At 39.5% G+C, this 23,640-nt stretch overlaps 1 protein-coding gene across 2 annotated transcripts; it reads left to right on the forward strand.

Moving 5' to 3' along the window:
* The first annotated feature begins 857 nt into the window (after positions 1 to 857).
* On the forward strand, positions 858 to 22,031 carry uvssa (UV-stimulated scaffold protein A). Of its 2 annotated transcripts, XM_030765763.1 has the most exons (14): positions 858 to 948; positions 1,317 to 1,449; positions 1,928 to 2,258; positions 2,417 to 2,537; positions 2,700 to 3,086; positions 3,238 to 3,347; positions 3,588 to 3,716; positions 12,277 to 12,382; positions 16,844 to 17,045; positions 17,413 to 17,550; positions 18,105 to 18,288; positions 18,374 to 18,485; positions 20,842 to 21,025; positions 21,291 to 22,031. In XM_030765763.1, exons 2-14 carry the CDS (start codon positions 1,340 to 1,342, stop codon positions 21,382 to 21,384), a joined length of 2,208 nt encoding a protein of 735 aa, XP_030621623.1. In that variant the 5' UTR covers positions 858 to 948; positions 1,317 to 1,339; the 3' UTR covers positions 21,385 to 22,031. The 2 variants fall into 2 exon arrangements, with proteins under 2 accessions (XP_030621623.1, XP_030621624.1); XM_030765764.1 differs by lacking the exon at positions 858 to 948 and having other exon boundaries at positions 1,303 to 1,449.
* Positions 22,032 to 23,640: the final 1,609 nt, after the last annotated feature.

The raw sequence follows: 23,640 nt of genomic DNA on the forward strand, positions 1-23,640 counted from the left end.
AATATCGAAAGGATCCCATGATGCTTTGGCAAATATTTATTCAAGAAACATCAGGTCTTTGGGGTACCGAAACGCAACCTTCGAACTGGGTCTACTTTGTGCTTCCGAATAGACAATGACCAAATTTGGTTTTTCTCTGGAACAGGTACTGTTGACCTCATGGTCACTGAACCATAAAGTCTGTCTGACAGTTAATAGAAATCTAAAAAAGCTACTCACACGGGTGAAAAGAACAAAGTGTCCTCGATACCATTTTAGAATTATCTCAGCTTCTATGAATTAAATCCGTGCCGCTCTGAAGAAGGAGCTCGGATTGCAGTTTTAAAAAGTACCTAATTGCTTTCATTCCCACACCCACCGACCGACCCCCCACCCCCCCAAACACACACACACACACACACACACATTTTTTATTGCACATGATATTGCTCAAACACATAAATAGGTGGTATAACTTAATGCATGGTTTAGTGGATGATTTTTCAATTTTGCCTCAACCTTTTTATCAAGGACTACTTGCGAAGAATCAATGAATCATAACCTTTTTACTGTCGTAGTAGACGACAACCTGGTGAGGGAGGAGATGAAGACTCAGTGAGAAATTTTAGTTCTGGATAATGTTTTCACGAGAGTCTACAACGTCAACAAAGGAATTCCTTCGAACTTCTGATTTTTTCGTTTCTCACGCCCGCACGACAGATGGCAGTACTCGAAGAATATGAAAATACAAATATTTACCACTCCAAAGAAGAAGTCCACTTAGCACAGGGGAAGTTGTCTTCCCCTCCTGTGCCTTATTGACCATAATAGAAAAGCTTACGTTTGGGTAGTATAGTGATAAGTAAAGAGGCGAGAGCAAAAGTGGATGACAGCAAGAGCAAGTGACCATTTTTCTAATGTAAATATTATTTTAAGTGGGGAAGGGTAGCTACACGCTGTTCGGGGAAGGTAAGACGCTCACTGGCTAAATTACTAGGCGACATCTGAAAGACAAGCAGTATTTTTAGCTCTTATGTTTTTAGCAAAGTTAGCTTTCATATAGCACATTACTGTCGCCAAAAGATAATCGTACAATTGTCGCCTACGTGCTAATCACCAGCGCTCGTAAACTAACCTCAGTCGCCTAACTTTTAAAACACTCAAATCAAACACTTAATTATCTCAGTATATATCACCTTTAATTGGCTTGTATATCTGGTTTACCACAGCTATAGGCAGAACACTTAAAGACTACATCTCTTATGCTGAAAGAAGTCTGAGAGGAGATACGTAGAGCCATATCCTACTGGAAAAGACGTTCACTGTTGTTTTTACAGTTGGGACGACGGCTCACAACAGGATGGACCAAACAAAACGTGATAAGCTGTCTGAATTAGTGGAGGAGCTAACCACTTCTGGCGAACCTCAGCTAAATGAAGGGAAAATGAAGGAAGTTAAGAAGATATGCAAGTGTGTGGGGTTTTCTTTATCTTTGTTTTTTTTTTAATCCCATCTTCTCTGCTGTAACAGATCAGTCCTGTCAGAAACTAAAAAGCTCACCTTTTACTCTTGTATACTATTTATCTCAGAGCCAGAAACTGTGCAAGACATAGACAGCAGGAGAGCCTTAGAGTTACTGAGCTGTAGAGTTATTGAAATGCATTCTAGAAAGGTGTGAGTAACTGGACATCACCACAAACCTGCACTGCTGTTCTGTCTGTCTTTCCAGTTCCCGTATTGTCTTTACTAACTTATACCGGTCTCTGTCAGTGATATCTCTTTGGTGAATGATATTTCATGACGTTTTTTGAGAGGTTTAAGAGCAGATACAGTAAAAGTACGCTGAATACATTCGTCTGCTGCATCACACATTCAGTACAGACGCTAGAGCTTTCTGTTCTTCAGTTTTTGTTCTCAGTACCTGGCTCAATGCTTTGTCCTTCAACAGAACCTCCAATGAATACATTGAGCATTTCTACCACCTGATTATGACTCAGCTGAACCAGGAACATGCGGAAATCCGACTGTCTGCCTTCCAGATGGCCAGCGAGCTCTTCAGTCGTTCACATCACTTCCGAGTTCTCCTGGTCACCAACCTCCAAGAGTTCCTTGAACTTACTGTGGAGACAGATATAGAACAGCCACTGCCCCCACCAAAAGAAGTGGCTCGAAAACTAAAGTCTCTGGCCATACAGACTGTGCAGTCCTGGTATGCAACCTATGGAGAGGCCTACAAGAAGTTATCATTGGGCTACAACTTCCTCAAGCAAGTGAAAAAGGTAGAGGTTCTGCCTGTTAAGCTTTCTTTGAGGTATTCTTTTAAATGACTAGGCTCTTTTTCATTTTACATAGCTCAAGGTAAGCGAAATTATTAGTATTATTGTTTTGAATGGTTAATTGATTTCATATTGCATGATCTTTATGTATTTTCCATCAGGTAGATTTTCATGATGTCGAAGCGAGAACACTTGCTGAGAGAAAGAGACAGGAGGAGAAACAGAAAAGACTGGAGAGAATTTACAAAGAGAAATTGGAAAAAGCTAAACAGGAGATGGAAGGTATATGGACATACATTACTGTCCTCATTTTCTGAGGGAATCTGTCAACTGGTATATAGTTTTGAATGCCATATCGTTTGTTATGTTGTGTGACAAAATGCACCTAACATGATGATTAGAGATGAGTTTTTAATGCTATATACATGTGTCTTCTCCGTACAGAAATGGTTCCTGAGATTGAACGGTGCCTTACAGAGATGAACAACTGCTTGACTCTTGTTCTACCTGATGACTTTAACTTTTGTTCCTTGGACCCTCCGCCAGCCAATCAGGAAGCAGTCTCCACTCCTTTTTTTCAAGATAGGAGGAACAGTTCCGGCAGTTGTGATAATGAACAGCCCTGCTGTAGTAAAGAGCTGACCAATAACAGGGATGATAAGATGGCAGAGGTGAAAGAAGGTGAAGAAGAAACTAAAGCAGAAGAGGAAGCGGAGGAGGAGTCCAGTGAAGAGGAAAGTGAAACGGAGGAGGTTCTAGACGAGGACTCGTTTATACGTAGCACTGGCCTGATATCTCATAATTATCACCTGGATCTCGATATCTCCCTAGGTATGTGCTTACATGGATGAGGAGTGTCAACGTTCATGTTCACTGGCTGTACACAGTACTGCTCAAATCAAATTTGAGCCGTGAATGTTTGGATTTGATAAAGTTATATAAATCTTTCACATCTCGCTGAATCTTTTTTTGTGGTCCACAGACTTAAAGTTGAAGGAGACTGAAGAGAATGAGGCAGTGATGAACAACCTTAAGGATCTCCACAGACTCATCAGCACTAACCACATCACTGCTGTCCAGAGCTGGATTCAGGTACAGAACAGGACTACTTTACTATAATGAGTACAGCAAAAGTCAGTTTTAGTCAGCTAATTTTCACCATTAAAGCCTTTGTAGCACACTTATCACATTGTTATTTATTTTATGAGAATATGAACTTACATCCATCAATAAATTGTTTGACTTAATTAATGAAACAAACACATTAGTTATAATCATCACAAGATGATACTTTGTTCACATAACAAAATGTTTTGTGCCATGTCCCATCAGATTTTCACTAAGGTGGGTGTAGAAGAAGAGCTGTTGAGACGAGCTATTGACCTAAAGAAATCTCTGCAGAGCGCCTTGCAGAAGCATGAGGACATGCACATTGACTACAAACACAGAGATAGGAGAGTGGTGAGTATCTCAATGTGCTAAATCTGATAAGTCATTTAATTATCTTTGCTAACAAAATTTGTTCCATAACGTCTCACTGAAAGACAAACTCTGCTATCTCTTTGCTAAATTCAGAACTTGTGTATACAAAAAAAAAAAAAAGTTCCTGATATGTCTGTCAAAGCTGGAGGACAGTTGATCTGCTGGTGTTATTCACAGTCTTTCTCCAGAGGGCAGCATTTTACAACATTAGGTTTGCTTTGGCTTAGGCCATAAATTGGTGCTCAAGTGTCTCATGGCAGAAGCATCACATTTTATAAAGTGGGACATCATAGTTGTGGCTACAGAATTTGTTGTCATATTGACAATTAAAAATGATCAAAACTTGTATAGAGGGGTTTTATTTATTAACCGTCACACTATGACACTTTTGATAATACAAGAGTAAAACCATAACTGATTTAATTCGTACTTGATCAAATTACAAAAGCATGATCAAGAAAGCCGATTGTCACGTTACATTAAGCATGAACTGTGCTCTTTAAAAAGGAACTTCAATAGGAGATCCTTTAGCCCTCTCTTGTGTCATATCTAGTTGCGATATCTAGAGCAATAACAAACTAAGTAGCTTAATAGTCGAAACATTATGAGTTGCTGTTGTAATGATGTTGAATTGCAACGCGTCAGAAGCAGATCGGTCTCACTGAGCGTGTCAGAGTGCATGGCTTGGCTGTTAATGGAGATGTGTTCACTCTGGGGCAGGTGGGAACATACTGAGCTGCTGGGAGACACATCATTATGACACATGATATCCGTTTTTAACTGGGCAAAAAGAGCAATTTGGGTTGAGGGAATGGAGCAAAGTGACAGTGACAAAGCGCCTTACTGCACGCAGTGAAGGTTTATCACTGTCAGCAGTGATTTTCAATGCAAAAAGCCAGTGCTTTGTGATAAAGCATCAACTTAAAGTCCTTTATCATAATTAGTTTTTCCTTTTTACCCTTAAAAGCATTCCATTACTTTATTCGCTTTATCTTCACCCTGACATGGATGGAATTGCTTTTTCGACTCAATAAACTCTCACTGATTGGTGAGCTGAAAAAAAAATGAGGAAAAAGAAATCATATAGGTTTTTTTTTCTGAGGATATCATCACGACTAAACTCTGGAAATAGATTCATTCTGAAATGTGGTTCAATATAAAATTGAAGAAACAAACAGATATTTTAATGGCCCTTTGAGACGACCATTAAGGTAACGTTGCGTGCTTGATATTGTGTGGATTAATGCCATACATCAAAGGTTTGTGACTTTACTCATCCACCGAAATAAATTCTCTGTTTCAGGGCACCTGTCAAATCTTGTTTTTTTAAATTTTTTTTAATTTATCATCTTGAAAGGTTTGAATTAAAGAAACAGATCCACATTAGATTTAATTTAGATTCAGTTCCATCATGAACATCATCTGTATGTGTACATTTAGGGTGAAAAATAAGATACTTCTTATTAACAGTACTACATCAGGATGTGTGAGCAGGTGCTGTGAAATATTAGAGTCCAAAGCATCTTACTGTAGTCAGTTTTATATATGACTGTAGATGGTATGATTACACACTGTGTTTATGGTCAAAGTAGACAGGAATGAGTGACACTTTGAAGTTTCTGATATTCTAAGGAACATAAACCTTACCAGACAAATACAAATGAACAAAGTGGGTTTTTATTTATTTTAATTTATATTAATGATGCATCTGTTTTAGTGGACAAAAATAAACAGCCAAACACACAAAATTAAAAAGTCATCAGCCCTCAGGTTAACTCATTTCTTTTGGGTGATAGTACTATAAGAGGAGATTTTTCACTAAGGGCCTCGGAGAGCAATCAAATTCGTGTTTGTTACAATAGCATTTCGTACTGATGAACACACAGCTCCAGAATTGTGTCCTGTTATGTTCGTCTCCACTGTTACACATCTGATAAATGGAGAGGTGATGGTCGCTGACACAAGCAGTTCCCACCTCTGTGAGCTGCTTGGTATCGTGTGCTTTCTGCTTAATTATCAGTCAGCATGCTTTCATGAAAAGAGCCAAGAATTTGTAAAGCAGGCACCTTTGTGGCTTCTCAAAAGAACAGCGCATTTACCATGCAGCCATGGGGAATATAGCATTGTTTACTTAGATAAGGCATCTTATCAGCCAGCCACAAAGAGTAATAATTGATGTGTCTCACTGTTTTTCTCATTGGGAAACTTAAGAAGGGAGTCTATCTTGCTGCTTTTTTTTCATCCGCAACCTATCAGGGATTCTTTACAATGCCTTGTAGCAGGTTACCTCCTTATTACATGGGAGAACAAGAAAGTCTAGGCAGTAAAGTACAGGTGATTCTTCATTGATCCATCCTGGCTTAACACATAAACCGTTTGATCACCTAAAAAACCTCCAGCAGTAGTTCTGGAACTGAGAAAGAAAGTAACCAAACGGAAATTTTTAAAATGTGGCTTTTCAGTTCAAATGTTTATTATGCTGGTTTATGACCTTAACTGCAGATCTATGGTCATGCATTTTTACAGAATGCCCTCTCTGCAGGTTTTATATGGGGGGGAAAAATGTGTGGTAAAAAGTGGAGAATTTAAAGTATATTCCCTTCCCACCCAATTCATTTCCACTGATAAGACCTCTCGACATCTCTTTGTACCAGGATAATGTAGTGTGAAGCACACCCCTTATACAACTACCAACAGATATGAATTTTATTTTAGGGTTATATTAAACATGTAACTACTTAGCTTCTTTTGTATCTTATCCAGTTTTTGATACAAATAAACAACAAAGCGCACTGATTAATATTCCGTGAATGCCGCGTATATACACACTTTACACAAATTTTTAGACATTTTGTTTAATTATTTTTACAGACATAAGGCATTTCCTAAATGATTTAAGCACTTAGATTCAGCACCTGATTATCTCTGAAATTTTGACAGCTTGTATCCTTCAAATGTGTTTTTCACAAGATTTGAATCCCAAGAGTTTAAAGTGTCCTTTGCAGATACTATAGATCTCATCAGGGACTTTTGACTTTGGCGATTAGCATGAGAGTGTGTAAAATCATAGGACATTGTCCATCTGTTTGTTTGTTTGTTTGTTTTTTCTTTCTTTTTTGTGAATTTTAATTATGGCTTTCCCATTTTACTTTGAGATTGTGATGTAAGACATTTTAGCTATATATGATAGTGTTATTAATGTTAGAATTTATGAATCTCAGACCGGTTGCTTTAAAGATACACGTGTTCAGACAAAAGGGATTAACAGGTATTTGCGGATAAACGTTGTCAATAGCAGACCAAAAAAAAAATCGAATTTTCATCAAAGGAAAACTGTCTTCATGGCCATTTCAGTTTCACAGAACAGAGGCCTTTACGGTTTTACATCCTCAGAGAATAATGTATGCGGAGTTTTGCGTTCTTAAAGTAAGCGCTGTCTCAGAAAAGTGCTCCTCTGTGAGAAATGTTAAATTGCCTGCGGAGACAATGGCCAACAACTTCACGAGGCTTTGGCTCTGAGCAGCCCAGCGTGAGTCCTCCTGACTGAGAAAATTTCATTCCGCTCCGCGGCCAGCCAACCGGCCTGCCTGCCAGTCCATACACCTGAGTTATTGGTTTGCTGTAATAATTTGCAAGACCTTCCCGGTAAGAGAGGAGATTAGCATATAAATAGCAGATGCACAGAGGACCATCACAGCTGAGTACATTTAATTTTTAGTTTATAAGATTGAATGGGTTTTTAAACGCATAGCCATCAAACTTGGAGAAAGACAAATGAAGTCGAGAGTTCAGTTGTCCGAGGCTGCCTCCTCGGATCATTTTTTAAAAGGATAACAGACTTGCTTAAGGAGTGTGCCTGGGTGGATGCTTCCCTGGGCACAAAGTAATTGAGATTGCTTACAGAGTTAATTAGACCACACAAAATATATTGGAGGGCGCGCAGAGCACTTTAGCCCTGCTGGAATGTGTTTTTCCCCATAAGTGGGGGATATTTAACCGGAACCTCATTATCTGCACCGCTCACAGAGAAAGGGACGGAAGTTGACACAGCTGCCGTGCAATCAATAGAGTTCACTGGAAATGTCTCTCTGCAGTCTACTCACAGTAGCACAGGGACCTCTTAATATTCACTAATGCTCTAATAGAGCTGATCTCTCTGTTTGCTTGAGCCACCACTTCAGGTGTTTTGTGTGTAGATTTGAGTGAGTCGTGTTTGTATGCAAGTTAGTAAAATGCTTACAGTACGTTTCAGGTATGCATGAGGAACTCCCTGTATCCCTGTGTTGTCAGAAACATTCTGTACGCTCGGATATCACAGTTTAACCATTATGGGTTTAATTCAGCCGTTAATTTAATTTAACCGTCTGTCCATGGTATCTTTCGGTCAGTTGGACACGACCATGGACTGGACATGATGGTGTCCAGTTTCCACAACCTGAATGCTGACAGTCCAGTAACGTTATCTTATAGAGTTTTTATCCCACCTCATTATCTTGATTTTTAGTACGTGAGACATTGAAAAGAGAGTAGAATGAATTACTGAGAGATAATGTTGATATCAGATATCACAGGCATGCAATGCAAGATACTGCGATGGTGACATGCACTGAAAATAAGAGAGCAGAAAAGACCTGCTATGATAGCTGTATGGTACAGGTTCAAGTCGTCATTTAGAGTCATTCTAAAGTGTCCAAGGTATGACCTGGGAATCCACAGGCATGGAAAAAAACTGTTTTTTTTTCCTTAAAGAAGATGAGCAGAAACTTGAGAAAATGGTCTGTTTTACTACATAGTAGAGTCTAAGTAATGCTGTCGATGTGTTAGCTACGTTTGTGTCAGCAAAACACCTCCATACCGAGGCTAACTTTCCCCCAGTGCACACACATACACACTCTCGTAAAAGAGTTACAATGCTGCCATTGCGAGATGGCAGTGCTGATTTTATCATGGTAGAATTAAAGTGAATTAAAAATAAAATAATGCTTTGGCGGCAAAGAATTTCAAGTGTGGTAGTAATCTTTTCCCCACTGCGTTTTAATCTATCAAGGGAGAAATAACTGCATTGGATTAAAGAAGACAACTCGTATAAACAAAATAGCAATTTCCTTTCCTACAGTGGCTCGCTGTAAGGAATGAAAAACTGTACCCCAAGATTGGAATAAGGTTGAAGTTATACTGCAAACTGCATTTTCTCTCTGTGGTATTCTTTTACGTTTGGACTGCTATGAAGTTTACTCTGCATTTGAAAATCAGAATGGTGACGAAAGAATAATTCATTTTTACAGCTGATCTATGGGGTATTCAAAACCTAAATTAAAGTCAAAGAGTTTGCTTATCAGAGCATATACAATGCTTATTCAGTTTTTTAAACTCTTGGGCACAGCATTCAGGCTACTAGAGATCAGTGTCTATATGTATTCAATGTGTAGTTGAATGTGAATGTAAAAGTTAAAAGTGATATTTACATAAAAGCTAATATATTGTTAATGAATCATCCTTCATCCTGCTAACTGTGCTTGTCATTATATGCACTAGGCACTCATGGGAGTGGATGAGAAAGACCAGCTGTTGTGTAAACTTGTGCATTCCTGTTTTAGTACTTGACAAAACATTATCAGTCCAAATGACCAGCATGTGTTCCAGCATCAGTCACCAGCAGTGTCTTGTCTTTAATACAAAAAGGTTAAGTTTTTTTTTCTCCACTTTGCTTCTCCAGCCTGCTGCAGACTCATTATAACATTTAGATGCAGTCTGAGGAACTGTGATAGAGAAAGTGGGGTTTTAACTGCAGGTGTTCAGGTTGATGGTCCTCGACTCCTGAAAAGACCACTTTGATAGAACAGGTGTAAAACGTGCCTCATCCTTGAGCGGAAGCCGCCACCAGCGGCAGTAATTGAGACCTCATCCAAACACAGTTTATACCTTAATTTGCATTTGTCAACAGGGTGCGGCCACAATAATGGAAACGAAAATAAGAACGAAAGCAGAGGAATAAAAAAGAATGGGTAAAGCAAGCTTTGATTGCCCTTTAGTACTTGATATAGAGGTAATCATGGAAGCAATTAAGCAGAATAAATGGAAAAAGCGTGCTTGAAAACCACACCTTATACAATGCCCTCAAAAAGGGAAGGGCACTCGCATTATGTATAATGTTTTATGAAAATGACCCCCATATTTAAAAACTGGCATTCTGTTATGCATTGTAGCACCGGGGGGACGGTTAAGCACCTTTTGAGTAAATTAAAAAGCATAAATTCTGTTTAGCGCTGATGCAGGTGCCTCCTCAGTCTCCAGGCTGAACGCTCTTACGCCGAGTGCGAGAGAGAGAGAGAGAGTGAGAGAGAGGAGGAGGGAGGGGGAAGGAGAAAAAAAAAACAAAAAACCTTGGGTTGCTTTTCACCTTTCATAAATTCCGCACTGGGGATTTCTATACCAAAAAAAATAATTTGCGGCCCGCCGGCTCATTGTTATTCTGCGTAGATTGATGGTGGTCATTTTCTCGGCAGGGGAAGTTAAGTGCCCCTGTCATTCCTGAGGAGCATAATTGGGAGGTTCCACAGGTCAGTGCTGGTGACAGTTTTCTCTTTTGATTAGTGTTCGAGTGATAACAAAACTTACAGGCTGGGTGATGGATGAGCACGTGCAGTCTCTAGGTGGGAACGGAGAAAGCAGAGACGTGGTTCACCTCCCTCCACGAGCCGTCATCATCCACTTACCACTGTCCCAGGCCCTCTGACTCAGGCTCACACACTCTTAATACACTGTGTAGAAGTATTACTGTCGTGAAAGGTGTATTTTATCCCATTTATTAACTGTCTTTTGACAGTTGTAAAGTCGTGACAGATTTCAGAAGACATTGATAGATTTAAACATTCATAAAGTTTGTCACCTCAATTTTTATATATATCTAAAAAAGAATTATATGGTGCAAAATGGTGCTGTCTACCCATACGTTGGCTCGTTGAGGGCAGCATTTAGCTTTTGGAATATACTTAGAAATGGTGTACAGAGATTACCCATGAACTTCTGACTGATTTCAGCTTCTCAGATTCCTCATTGTGCTGAGATTATGGTCAGAGTGGTTCTCCCCTGAATCTTCTACTTTGAATCGTCTCCTGGATCTCCTTATCTGGCTGCCTGTGTGGAAGGTTGATCCCCTTAAAGTGATTGTGTGAGGCTAACACAGAGCCCAGACTCAGGGTTGAGAGTGCCCCATATCACCCCATGTCCCTTCTTTTCCTGAATACCGTATTGGAGACTTGTTATCAGTCATAGCTGCTGTAAAACCTCATACACCAATCCAACAGTCCTCAGTCAGTGGTCAAGTGTCAGACGCCCATTGTTCTCTTATCTGTCACCCTGCTTGATTTAGCTCTTTTTTTTTTTCTCCTGATCTGACCCCTCAGTGAAATGGTAAGGTTAGCATGCATCAGTTTTAAAAGGTGATTTTGAAAGGCAGGGTTCTACACGTTTTCCATTGTTTTGAACTGATAAAATGACAATGTCGTCAGTGATCTCAGGCAGGTTGAATTTATATGCGTTGCCCTCTTCTACATTTGCGCTGAATAGCACTCATTTCGGGTTGCGTCGACCTGTATGCAGCTCTCAAGAGATTTTAGCTGTTTTAGTATATTCTTAAATTTTCTTTCCTTCATTTTTGAAGTGCAACTTATCAGGATTGTAATATTGTAACGCTGAAAAACTGTGGTTCAAAACACTGGATTATAGAACATCGTCCAGTGAATCGTTGTCTTCTGCTGACATATCAACGTATTACATGGCCCATGTGGAGCAGGAGCACAAAGCTCTACTGTTTATTTCCTCTCCATGCCAGCATGTGAGTGAGAGACTGCATTAAACACTGCCTGTTATATTTTAAACAGTCACAATTAGATGGGACAGTGGTCAAATAGAGCACCATTGGGAAAAAAATTGGATGTGGTCAACTGGAAATTCTATTAAGGCTTTGAATTAAAATGTTAAGACGTGGCACGTTACTGCAGAGTTTGCCGTTCAGTGTGCTGTAAATCTCCCGAATATCCTGAGGCCATGAGGATCCTATTTGAGTGTTAATCAGCTGGGAAGGAACTGCTGAAGTCCTAATTCCTCTGTAAGCTGTCTGCAAACAAAACATTTAGAGAGGGAGGGGGGAGGAGGAACTTGAAAGAAAGCCTGAAAGAAAGTAAAAGGGGGGGGGAAATGTGGTCTTCAGTGAAGTAAAGTGTAGAATAAAATGATCTGTCTCGGTATGTGTGTCATTATTATCACATTTCACAAGTCTTTTTCATTTTTTCATTCCCTTCAGCTGGGAAATGTGTGAAGCCTAAATTGCAGGATGTACGGGGTAATTACTGCTATTGTGGCATCAATATTATGACTGCGCTCTGGATTTGCAGAAAATCATTTTTCCACACCTCAAGTGTACAAAACTTATCAAATACACCACAGTAAAATTCACTGTGCTGCAAATTACAGGTTGAGTAATTATGCGGTAATTAATGAATTGACTGCTTAATGCTGACTCTTCTCTTTATGCTAGATGAAGGTCTCAGAGGATGGAGAGGAGGATGACGAAGACTTTGAGGAAGTACCTGAGAAGGAGGGTTTTGAGCCGCACATTCCAGACCATCTCAGGGCAGAGTATGGTGAGTTTGCTCAGGTGCACACACGAACACATGTACAACAAACCAGACAAGCAGCCATTAAGAGGCAATAAAAGGACCTGCTGCCATTCTAATCCAGATAAGCCTTCAGAGTGGCTGAAGGATATCACAGCACACGTCACCCGGCTATTATAGCATTGGATCAAAATAAAGATCAAAGAGATGGGAGATTTGTGTGTTTGTGAAGATGAATTGAGGCTCAGTCCCTAGCTAGTTTGCTTGTGGACTCATGGGTACTGAGGAGAGCTGTGGTAGGAAGTAGCTTGTTTCTAGGCTTTCCCTCAAAGCCCAGGAGGATTCTTGTTTGTTTGCAGATGGTAGTTAATGTTGAACTTGTTCAGATAAGGGGAAGCGTCTGTGTTTAGGTTAAAGAGCTTCTTGAACCTGAAATATTTTTCTGAATAAGATCTGACAGTGACCTGGTGCCTTTGAAAGTCAGAGACATCTGTGGGGATGTAAAACTGTGCAGACGTCGTTGTCTGCTGAGTGATCTATTTAATGTATCTCAAGCACTCTTGGAAGGTATCTCCAACGTAGTAAGCCATAATCCTCTACTTCTGAATCTGGGTGTGAAATTTCAGGTTCCCTGTATCTCTCCTTTGTGGTTGAAGTTGTTTAAGATTTAAAATGGTTGTTGTGTTCCTCAGTTACAATAAAATGCAATTAGACTTACAAGCTTTATAAGTATACTTCAGATCTTGGTGCTAACTGCAGGTACATAGTTTGCCTGAAAAGCCATTCACAAAATGCTTTTCTCACTTGAATTAAAGTGTCATTAAACAACACAGCCTAAATGGTTTGATAAACCCGAGAGAGAATTTCGGAGAAGTAAGGCCTCAGTTTAAGCCTGGTTTAAATCACTGAAATCAATTAAATCCTGCGATCTCTCGTGTTCCTAAAAAGCAGTTTGGAGAGCAGACTCTTTGTGTAGGCACAGGATAATTCTTTCCACATGTGTAAAGTGTAACAACAGCAATATCAACAACAAGCTCCTGACAGTAGCACAGGGGACAGACAAACAGGTCAAAGGCTGGCTGCTTGAAGAACATATTCAGCATCAAATTTTGTCTGATAGAACTGTTCCCTTAGCAGCAACTAAGAACTCTCATAAAACTGAGGTAGAAAACAGTACTGCCAAAATGTGGACCCAGATGTTTACATTTGACATTATACCAGCATTTATGTGCTCACGTTCAAAAAATGTCGCGTGCAGGTGAAGGCCTCAACAGACATAAACAGGGAAGTAAAATAAATTCTATTAGAAATCCATCTGGTGACTGATGCACTGCTGTCTTTGACAGGTCCCTCAAAATGATCAGAACTTTTCATCTTCTAAGAGAGATAAAGAACAGCCTCTTGGCCTTTGTTTGAGTAGTCTGTGTTGTCTGAGTATGTGCAGTGGAGTTCTCTTGAGCCAGGCTGGTCTGATTAGAGAGGTATGTAATGATCAGTTGGGAAGCCATGCCAAATTAACAATGCAATGCTGTTAATGAGCTCCCATTAGCCCAGTGTTGTAATTTACAACTTCCACCTGCCCTGTGTGGAGGGGAGGGCTAAACCTCTGGGAGCACTTCACCACTGAAGCTCACTGCTCTTCACTATGCACAACACACCAAACAAATTCACTATATTCCCTGAACTAAATTAGAATCTCTGATAATCAGACAAGGTAATGTGTGTACTTTGAGGCTAGTGCTTTTTCAAGCTTATTTTTATTGGTTAATAATGAGTTTTGTTTCCAGCCTAATTAATTGTTCATTTTAGATGTGATTTTGGGTTACATTTCAAATCGACCTTTTAGTGACATTGTTTTGTGACTATTGATTATTGCTGGAGGTGTTTGTGGTGCTTTGTGGATGTTGTGTTTGCTGATGTTGCTTGTTTTGAGATATGTCTGTGATCTGTTATAGTTGATTGTTGGGCCGTTGTCCCGTTTGTCAATTTATACACTCACTGTGTTTGTACAAATCAGTTCCACTAATTCATTTTGTTTGCTTCCTGTCTGCACAGTACATGTTAAAGGAATGTAATGTTTCTAACAATGCACCATAGATCAAAGTATCTTGCTGTTACTGGTACGATGCCCTTAGACTTTTGTGAAATTAGGAAGGCAATTACCAAACATTCAGAAGGCGCCCATTTGAAATCTTTCTTTTAAAAATCAAAATCAATCATATGAGTCATTCTGTAAGGAATGAATTTACCAGCTCCATAAGGCCATTGAGGAAAAGTGTTGCCACATATGCACACACACACACACACACACACGTACAGTGTATCAGACCAGAATCTGGTATTCCAAAATGTGATTACATGATTAAAAAAAGCTGAAATATGCATGATATGCAACAGATCAGAGGCAGAATATGTTACTTTCTCATCTATAGAATATTAATTATATAGTGATCTGTACATTAATTATATGACTATAAATAATATAATAAGTAGTGTTGAAAAATACCATTTTAACATTTTTTTTAATACTACGTGGACTATAATGTTTCTCAATCAGTTTTTAGCATTGGACCTTTGAGATCATTTCGAGACATGATTCAGAGTATGAAGACAGTAAAGGGAGAGATGTGTGACTCCAGTCTTCTCAGTGAGACAGATTAGCCTGTGCTTCTTTCCTTAACGCACACCGCGTAGTAAACTGTGAGAGAAACTCTGCCCTTAGTGTGACTCAACAGTCTGTGTTCCATTTTGTCATGTGTTGCCATGTAAACAGTTTCTATTAATATGCCCATGCGTAGGCCAAAATCTCATACGTTTTTTAATGTCAGTTGTTTTTTTTTATTCTTAATCAGGCCGCTGTCATATGTATTCTGAAATGCTTTTCTCCAGTGGAGATTTCATGGAGAAAAAAAAAGTTAAATGCAATCCAGAGTGTCACTGTGTAACTTTTCACACAAAGTGACTCGTTTGGATTTGCCCTAATTCCATTAGCTCAGCTCAGCTCAGCTCAGCATGTGTGGGTCAGTATCCACAGTTTCATTTAGTATTACATTAACCTGTCAAACAATTTCAATTCTTTTAGTTCCCATAATCTTTCTTTTTTTTTCCCTCTCTTTTGAAAAGCAGCCTGAGGCTCTCATCCAGAGAAAAACGGGTTCATTCTGGGAGCATTTCTCTCTCCCTCTTTTTCCTCACCTCCATTCTCACTCCGCTCTTTTCACTGCTGATCTTTTATCTATCCCTTTATCCCGGCATTCCTGTCAGGACGTTATCTCTTTCTCAAATTTACATTTTAATTACAAGGCCTGCTGAACTCAGGAAAATCAATACTGCCACCATTGGCAGCTCCACTCTGTGTCTACTGCTAGGCCTCTCTATTTCCTGTTATTGATTTATCTCTTTAACACCTGCAACTTTATTGCTTCAGACAAATAGCTACCATTTTGGTCAATTTGAACAGAAAAAGAAAGGATTTGGTCGTATTTCATGATTCCTCAGACAGGGTTGCAGCTATGATGCAGTAAGTCATTGAGATAGAGTGAACTTGGATTAAGCGTATACACTTGGGATCAAGCTGTAGAAAGAGAAAATGCCTCAGCACCTCTCTCTCTCTCTCTCTCTCTCTCTCTCTCTCTCTCTCTGTGTGTCCCTAAACAATGTGAAACAGTGTATGCCAAACTGTTGGCTTCCTACACAAAAGACATATGATCAGATTTGCTCTTGTTTTGGGTCAGTTTGTGTTAGTGAATCCACGTTATTTATGATTTTTTTTTTTTTCTAATCAGAATAGCGGTTTATAAACACTGTTTAGTTACTTTACCATCACAGTTCCTTTGAGAAATACAGTACACTGGACGATGAATGTGAGTTCTGTATATTTTTTCATTTAGATGAGATTATATATTAAACTATTGCTCGTATTTTAAAAAGCCTTGCATTTTACCAGGTATTACTGCATAAATCTTTATTGGTGATTTTCTTTTTGAACTTTTTAGATATTTATAACTTCTAAAAAAAAAAAAAAACACCTTTTGACAAATTAAGCAGGAGTTCTGCGTCCTGTGCTGCATGATTAGGCTATGGCATTTCAGCCCGCATGCTCAGCGCTGTTGATCCATGCTCATTTCCTAATAAGAGTGTGAGAGGTATCCAGTGCTCTTTAAAGTTTTTATCTGGTCTGACTGCTTGGACTCCTGGTCTGGAGTGGTGCTTGGATCTCTGTGTCACTCTTAAGCCCAACTTGATCCCCTGCACACCCCTGATTTAAGCCTCCTTCGGCCCACCCAAGAAAAAAAACAAAACAAAACTTCTCAATGGTGCTACTGCAATGCCTTTTATACAATCAGCAGTGGTCTCAGTCAGTCATAGTTCCATCACGCACGCGCACACACACACACGCGCGCATATACATATGCATTCTCAGAATATGGGACATCCGTACATGTCTGTCTAAAGGATTCTCAGTACAGTACCATTCTTTTCTTAAAGGTCTCGATCCACTTCCATCTACATCAACCTCTGCGGTTGGCCCAAACCCGGTTAAGCCCGTGGTGAAACCCCCTACCCTACCTTCGGCTCCGACAGTTTCACGGCTGAAGAGAAGGATGCTCGATGAAGAGCAGGACCCCACCTGTGCAGCTGCCACCTTGCGTGTCCTCAAACAGAGAATGTGCTCTGAGGGGTCTCTGAGGTAATGGGCCCTTAAGGCAGAGTCACCCCTCTGACCAAAGACAGGCTTCATTTAAACATGCTCTCTGACTGACAAGTGTGTGACCATAGGAAAATAAAGCTTTACAGATGTCCTACTCAGTGTATTACCACAGAACTAAAGCGTTTAAAAATGTACCACAAGATCTTAAAAACTATTTTATGTAAATATCTTAAAGGCAATTTTATGATGCACTCATAAACATGTTGATTCTTCTTTAATATACTGGAGGATTACGTTCATTATGTGTCAAATATTAATCAAATAATATTATTTTTTGTTTGTGTGTGTCTGTATCATTTTCATTTTTCCTGACTTGTTCTCAGTTTGACATTCGTTGTCGTTACAGTGAATCAGGGGATCCGGCTCTGTCCGGGGACAGCGGCAGTAAGGACAGCAAGAAGAATCAGGAAGCCCCTGTCATTCCATTTGGCCTGGATATCTACTACTGGGGCCAGGAGCAGCCCACTGCCGGCAAGATTATCAAGTATGTTACCATAAACGTTACTTCAGCACTCTCATTAAACATTTAAAGAACTCTGTTTCACAAAGCACAACTCAAGTCAGTCAGACTTGTGTGTGTGCCTCTATTTTATAAAGTCACTGTGGTGATTCTGCAGTGAACTGTGTAACAGAGAAAATTCAGAGCATGGCTTCAGTTGCAGTCACTGACCATTAGAGAGCAGTGTAGTCTTCACAGAGACTAACAATAAATCCCACTCGTTTTCGATGAAAGAAGCTATTGGGCTGTCTGGTGACTGGGGTTAGGTTGAGAATAAAGTCATCTCTATTATTTTAGTCTGACAGTCTCACAAATAATGTATGCAGACATGTGTTTGGCAAAAAAAATTAAAATGTAAAGGTCATAAAAGCAAAAACATCATAAAATTAAAACCATATCGAACACTGAAGAATCAGACAACTGCGTAAAAATAGAATTTAACAAATGAATACGAACATTATATATTGCATCACCATAAGGACTTGAGGTATTGCTTACCTACACAACCACCACCAACCAATGCTCCCTCGGACTTTCAGGTACTCCTCTCAGCATCAGTTTTGGGTGCCTAATGAAGTTGAGGAGGAGGTAGAAAACAAAGAGCTCTCTGCTCAGATGAAGTCCAGGTACATTACGTTTGCTGGCCGCTTTCAGCCTGTACAGCATAAGTGCAGGGCCCCAATGCCCAACGGCTCTTTATGTGAACGGCAAGACAGAGTCAAGGTGAGCTCAGCAAACTCCTTTCATTCATTCAGTCTTTACTGGAGTGCCTTTACGGAAAGTTCAGCGTTGAATGTTGTAATTTCAGTGCCCGTTCCACGGGCCTATTATTCCTCGGGATGAGCTGGGCAGGCCCACGAACCCAGAGGACGCAGCTCGTCTGGAGAGGGAGGAGTGGAAACGCAGGGAAGAGCAGCCTGGTGAGTGGAACGAAATCTCACTCTAACGTATTTCAGATTTGTGTTTCTTTTATCTTCCTTAGCACTGTCTATTCTTTCTACAAATGAGCAGATGAAAAACAAATGAAAAACAAGCAAACAAACAAAAAACATGCTCTAAAGTAACTACCACTGGAGCAGTTTTTCTTTACTTAACTTACAGACACAAAAATATGACCTAGTGAAAATGTAGCTGTGGCTGAAGGTAGGTTTATTTCATTTAGTCAGTCGCTTTTTATTGGGTGACTCTGAGAAGTGGACACTATGGAATGAGTAAGAAAATCTCACAGTCTTGTCATTTTAATTCATAAGTCAAAGGATACCATGCAGGCAGGTCAGTTTCAATGTAAACATATTCTGTCCAGAAATCTCATAGTAACAGAGCCGCCTTCCAAACTCCCATAAACTCAGCCTCTTGTTTCAGAGGGCACTGAAGATGCACCTGACTTTTCAGCCCAGGAAAAGATGAAGTGATAGGATCCTACTCATCATCAGTACTCTGATAATTGGATAGGCTACATCTTACTCTGCTCTCTCTGTCGTTCCCTTGCCAAAATTGGTGCTAAAAGCCAATTAAGCAGTGGTCCTTGCTGTCGGTGGGACGTCGGATGTGCTTTCTCTGCCCGCAATGACTTGTTAACAAACAGGTATCTGAAGCAGCTGACTTCAGAGGCCTGCTGACCACTCGCTTGTGAAATAGCATCTTTTGTAACTAACTACGCTATCGATCCCCCCTCCCTACTCCATCACCTCCTCTATCCATCCATGTGCTGGTCGTCACAGTAACCGCCGGGCACCTCACCCGGTTTTACGTGTAGCTGTGGAGTACACAGCATGGAGCAGGTCCATCAACTCCCTGACTGACCACATACTCCCCTGCTGTGCCATTGATTTTTACTCAAACATCTCTTAAGGACTTTCTGTAGTCTAGCACAGATGCTCAGATATCATATCACATCTGTGCACGCCATGTAGTATAGTTATTCCATATTTATCAAAATGATCACTTTGGGCCTTGTTCAAAGTGTTTTTGCAGTTGAATGTTTTCTTTAATAGCATTTCACGTAACTCTGTGGATGCCCTGTCATTCTTTTTGTGTTTTGTGTCTCAAATACAGAAATTATACAACCTCACCTATAGTATTGCACTGTATTTGCAAAATCAGAGTTTTGGTGTCTCGTAAGCTGATACAGTTTGATCTCCACTTCTTAGTGAAGTTTGACTCAGATCCTCTCAAAAGAGCATTGTGTGAGTGTAACTGGACAAAACCTGTCTCTGAAGTCTGTGTGTTTGATGAAATGATGATGTGCTGGATGAAGTCCACAGAGATTGTGTGTGCGTATGTGTTAGTGGAACGACAAGATTGCAGCTGTCCTCTCTACGGTGTGTGTGTGTTTGTGTGTGTGTGTGTGTGTGTGTGTGTGTGGCCTTAACTGGCACAGCTGGAGGTGACATGAACTGTTGACAGAGAAGCGAGCCCTGCTGCACAGTACTCAGACAGCTTAAGTTAATAAAAGAGAACTCTCTCATCCTCGGAGTTGAAATGAGCCTCCCCAAAGACGGGACTTAAGCAAGGGAGATCACAGTGCCTGTGTAATAGGGGCCTTTTCACCTCCATAGACCCCCAGGGAAGACAAACACCCCCATATTCATTTGTTACTAAAAATGGATTTTTCATTTACTCTCTCTCAATTAGTGTCTGGGCTAATTGAAAGAGACATATGGGAGCGCAAATTAGTTCATATTTTATCTACGTTCAAGTGTTGTTGGTCTGAGAATGGCCGTGTTGAGTTATTCCATACTGGTCAACTTAGGACTTAGGAGTGTGTATTATGATAGATGATAAGTACTCATAGTTAAGGACTAGGGAAATCTGTTGACTTGCCAGCCAAGAAAGAAAGACCCACACCTGGTTGCGCACTGAGGACTCCAAGTTGTTCAAGAACTCAATTACCTAAAGAGCCATAGCATCCAATGTACTTTTACAATGTAGGGGGCCTTTGTACCTTTTGGCATCATTGAAATGGTTCACACATTCCAATGTAACATCCATTTACGAGTTTGTGTGTACCTACAATCACACGGAAGGATAGATCCGTTCAATACTAAAGTTTATCTAATTTGGAAAAATTGAGTCTGGCTTGATCAAGTCTTTGTAAACTTAGGAGATGTTCATGAGTGCATAGTGGCTCAGTATGTTCTCCTCAGTTCAGTAAGACAAAAATAACCCCAGTGCTGTTGTTTTAAAGAACTGTTCCTGTTGGGAATGATTTTGTTTTTGGACTAGTTAAGTCAAGGTGTGTACAGTCTTGTCATTTCTGTGATCTCATTGGTCTAGACTGGCGCGACCCAGAGCTAATGAGGGACATTGAAGCTGCCACTGGAGAGGACCTGGGCTCCTCTAGAAAGTTTGGTAAAGGAAACAAAGGAAAAGGCAAAAAAAAGAAGTACCCCAACCTCACTGACCTGAAGCAGAAGGCCAACACTGCACACTCCAGGTTAGAAAAGAAGGTCTTCAACAAGTAAGTAACAGGGTGACCCTTAAGAAATAAGAGTATAAAACCTGAAACGTAACAAGAACAGCATGTAACAAGAACTATTACAGACAAACTAAAATATGCATGGAAGTGCCCCCATATGTATCAGTTCATTGCAGGGAAAGCAAATAATATCCTTAATGACCGACAAATTGAAAAGTAGTTTGAGCATGGAACAACATACATCCAGTGTACTGCAGAGTAAAACAGAAAACCAATCTGTTTTTGTTTTTTTTCACTTTCTTTGCAGGAGTTCCATGAGACGTGTTGCAGAAGTCTTGAATAAAATGGACAAAAGGAAGCATGAGAAATTTTCAAACCAATTTAACTATGCCCTGAAATAAAATGAAACCTCATTGCCATCTACCAATTAAAATGTAAATTGTAGAGCAGACGAAGTCCTCCTCAGGAAGTGCTCAGCAACATGTAAAGGTGCCTTTGACGGAATTTCCTCACAACTTTGAATACAACATTTTTTATTTAATTTGCTTTTTTTTGTATTCCGGTATTTATAATAATGATACTAGAGCTATGCTAATTTATGACCTTCTTATATTTGATAAATTTATATGACATATGATTTTCAAATGATCTGTTTTGTGTAAGGTAACTGAATGATATTTTTAAGGTCTAATTTGTACAGTGTAGATGTCTTAACTATCGTTCTTGTATGTATAGATTAGGTATACCCAAGGTTTCTTAAATCTGTGTTATTTTTATTGATCTGTCAGTCATAAATTTGTATTGTTTGTGGTGTAAGAAAATATCATTTTACATCCATTGTGTTTTGTTCCTTTTATTTCACCATTGTCTAGTAATACTAAGTACAAATGCATTAAATTGTAGTGGTTCTATTGATAGAATACTTATAATTGTTGGAATTGTATGCACTGGCTTGCATGCTCTCACAGATGATTGTTAAAAACTGCATTGTAGTCATTATTAGCCTGTGAGTGTGAACAGACTGTAGGTTTTTTTGGTGGTGTTGTTGTTTTTGTTGTATTTTGTCCTCAAACATCCTCAGAGATGTTTTGAACTTTTGAAGTCATGCTGTCGGCATGATCTGTTAAGCAGTGAGACAAAAATGTGTAATAAAATCCAGTGTTAAACAGGCTTTGAAAAGAGTGAAGACAGGTCTCATTTTAGCGACTTCTCTTAAGATAGCAACCACAGTGGATAGTCTACTAAGGTCCCTCCTCATACGTTTTCAGTTTGCTCCATAAAGACGCCATAAAAATATTTTGTTAAAATTATTATTAGTAGTAGTAGTTATTATTGGTAGTAGTCGTAGTAATATTGTTGTTGTTAAAAGTTGAGAAGGAGGAAAATGTACACAAAAAGATACGTAGTGCGAGCGGTTAAGAGGATGGTCTCATACAATCGATTGCATTTAGATGTCACTCATTACGTCACCCAAACAAAACCACTGTCGTAGCTGGTAAGAGAACACTCCTGCTTAAGCATTCTGCGTAATCTGCATATTTGCCTCCTTTCGTCCAAAACTGCGAGCAAAAACAGTTTGCAAAATTATATCGCTGGGTAATGCTTTTCGCTCAACAATACATTTTCTCCCCTCAAAACTGAATAAATGTATTTGGTCGTGATCTAAATAGTCTCTTTCACACCCATAAACTGTCAGTATAGTTATGCTGAGGAAATAGTGTGAGTATAGCTGGCTCTTCAAAAAACTTCCCATGGAACTTCGTAGACGTACTGTTTTCAGACTCCAGCGAAGAACAATCAGATAATGTGGGTCTGCACTTGTCCAAATTCGCCTGATGAAATTATCTGATGTGCTTGATGAGTAGCTTACACTAAAATCGTCTATCGCCCCGGTTCGCTTTAGAATTGTTGGGTGTTTTCGTCTTTTAATAGGCTAAAGCAATATTCACACAAGTGAAGAGCTGTGACGATAAACTAATTTCGCTGCCTTTTCAAATCCTAATTTGCGATGGAAACTCTCCGTAATGACATTTAATATCCCAAATATGTTTAATGGAAGCTTACAGATCATTCAAAGTGTTTTTTATTCTGTTCTATGAAATAGAACTCGTAGACTATTGTATGCTTGTTACATAACAAATAAACCTGATCCGCTGTATACATGTCCCATAACTGCTGAAACTATTTAGACATTGATTCAATTGATTACATTTGTTTCGGGCTCTCCTGTATCTTGAGAAAGGGCAACTAAATGAGAGCAGCAGAAAGAGACTTTCTGCAAAAGCAAAACGATTTTTCCTCGGCAAATTCTCTGAAGAACCCAGCAGACCTGCGACGAATAATAAAATGAAATAAAAATAATTAGAATAAAAAAAACAGATATACTTGTATGAATATATTTATATGTATTGATAACCGTGTGGCCAAAAGCTGTTTATGTAGACTCTCTAGAAGGTTGAGTCGCATACTAGTAGGCTACTTCGCGGACACTCATTATATTCATACCTAGACCTGTATTTCCTATGAATACGAAGCATCTCATTTTATTATAGTGTATTGTTTTTAAACACTGATGCTTGTACGTAATTACTGACACCAGATTATATGTATTCATGTGCAAAAGTAGTCACGATTAGAAGCTACGGATGGGTGAAATG

This window comes from Chanos chanos, chromosome 2, assembly GCF_902362185.1.
Source record: "Chanos chanos chromosome 2, fChaCha1.1, whole genome shotgun sequence".
Lineage (NCBI taxonomy): Eukaryota > Metazoa > Chordata > Actinopteri > Gonorynchiformes > Chanidae > Chanos > Chanos chanos.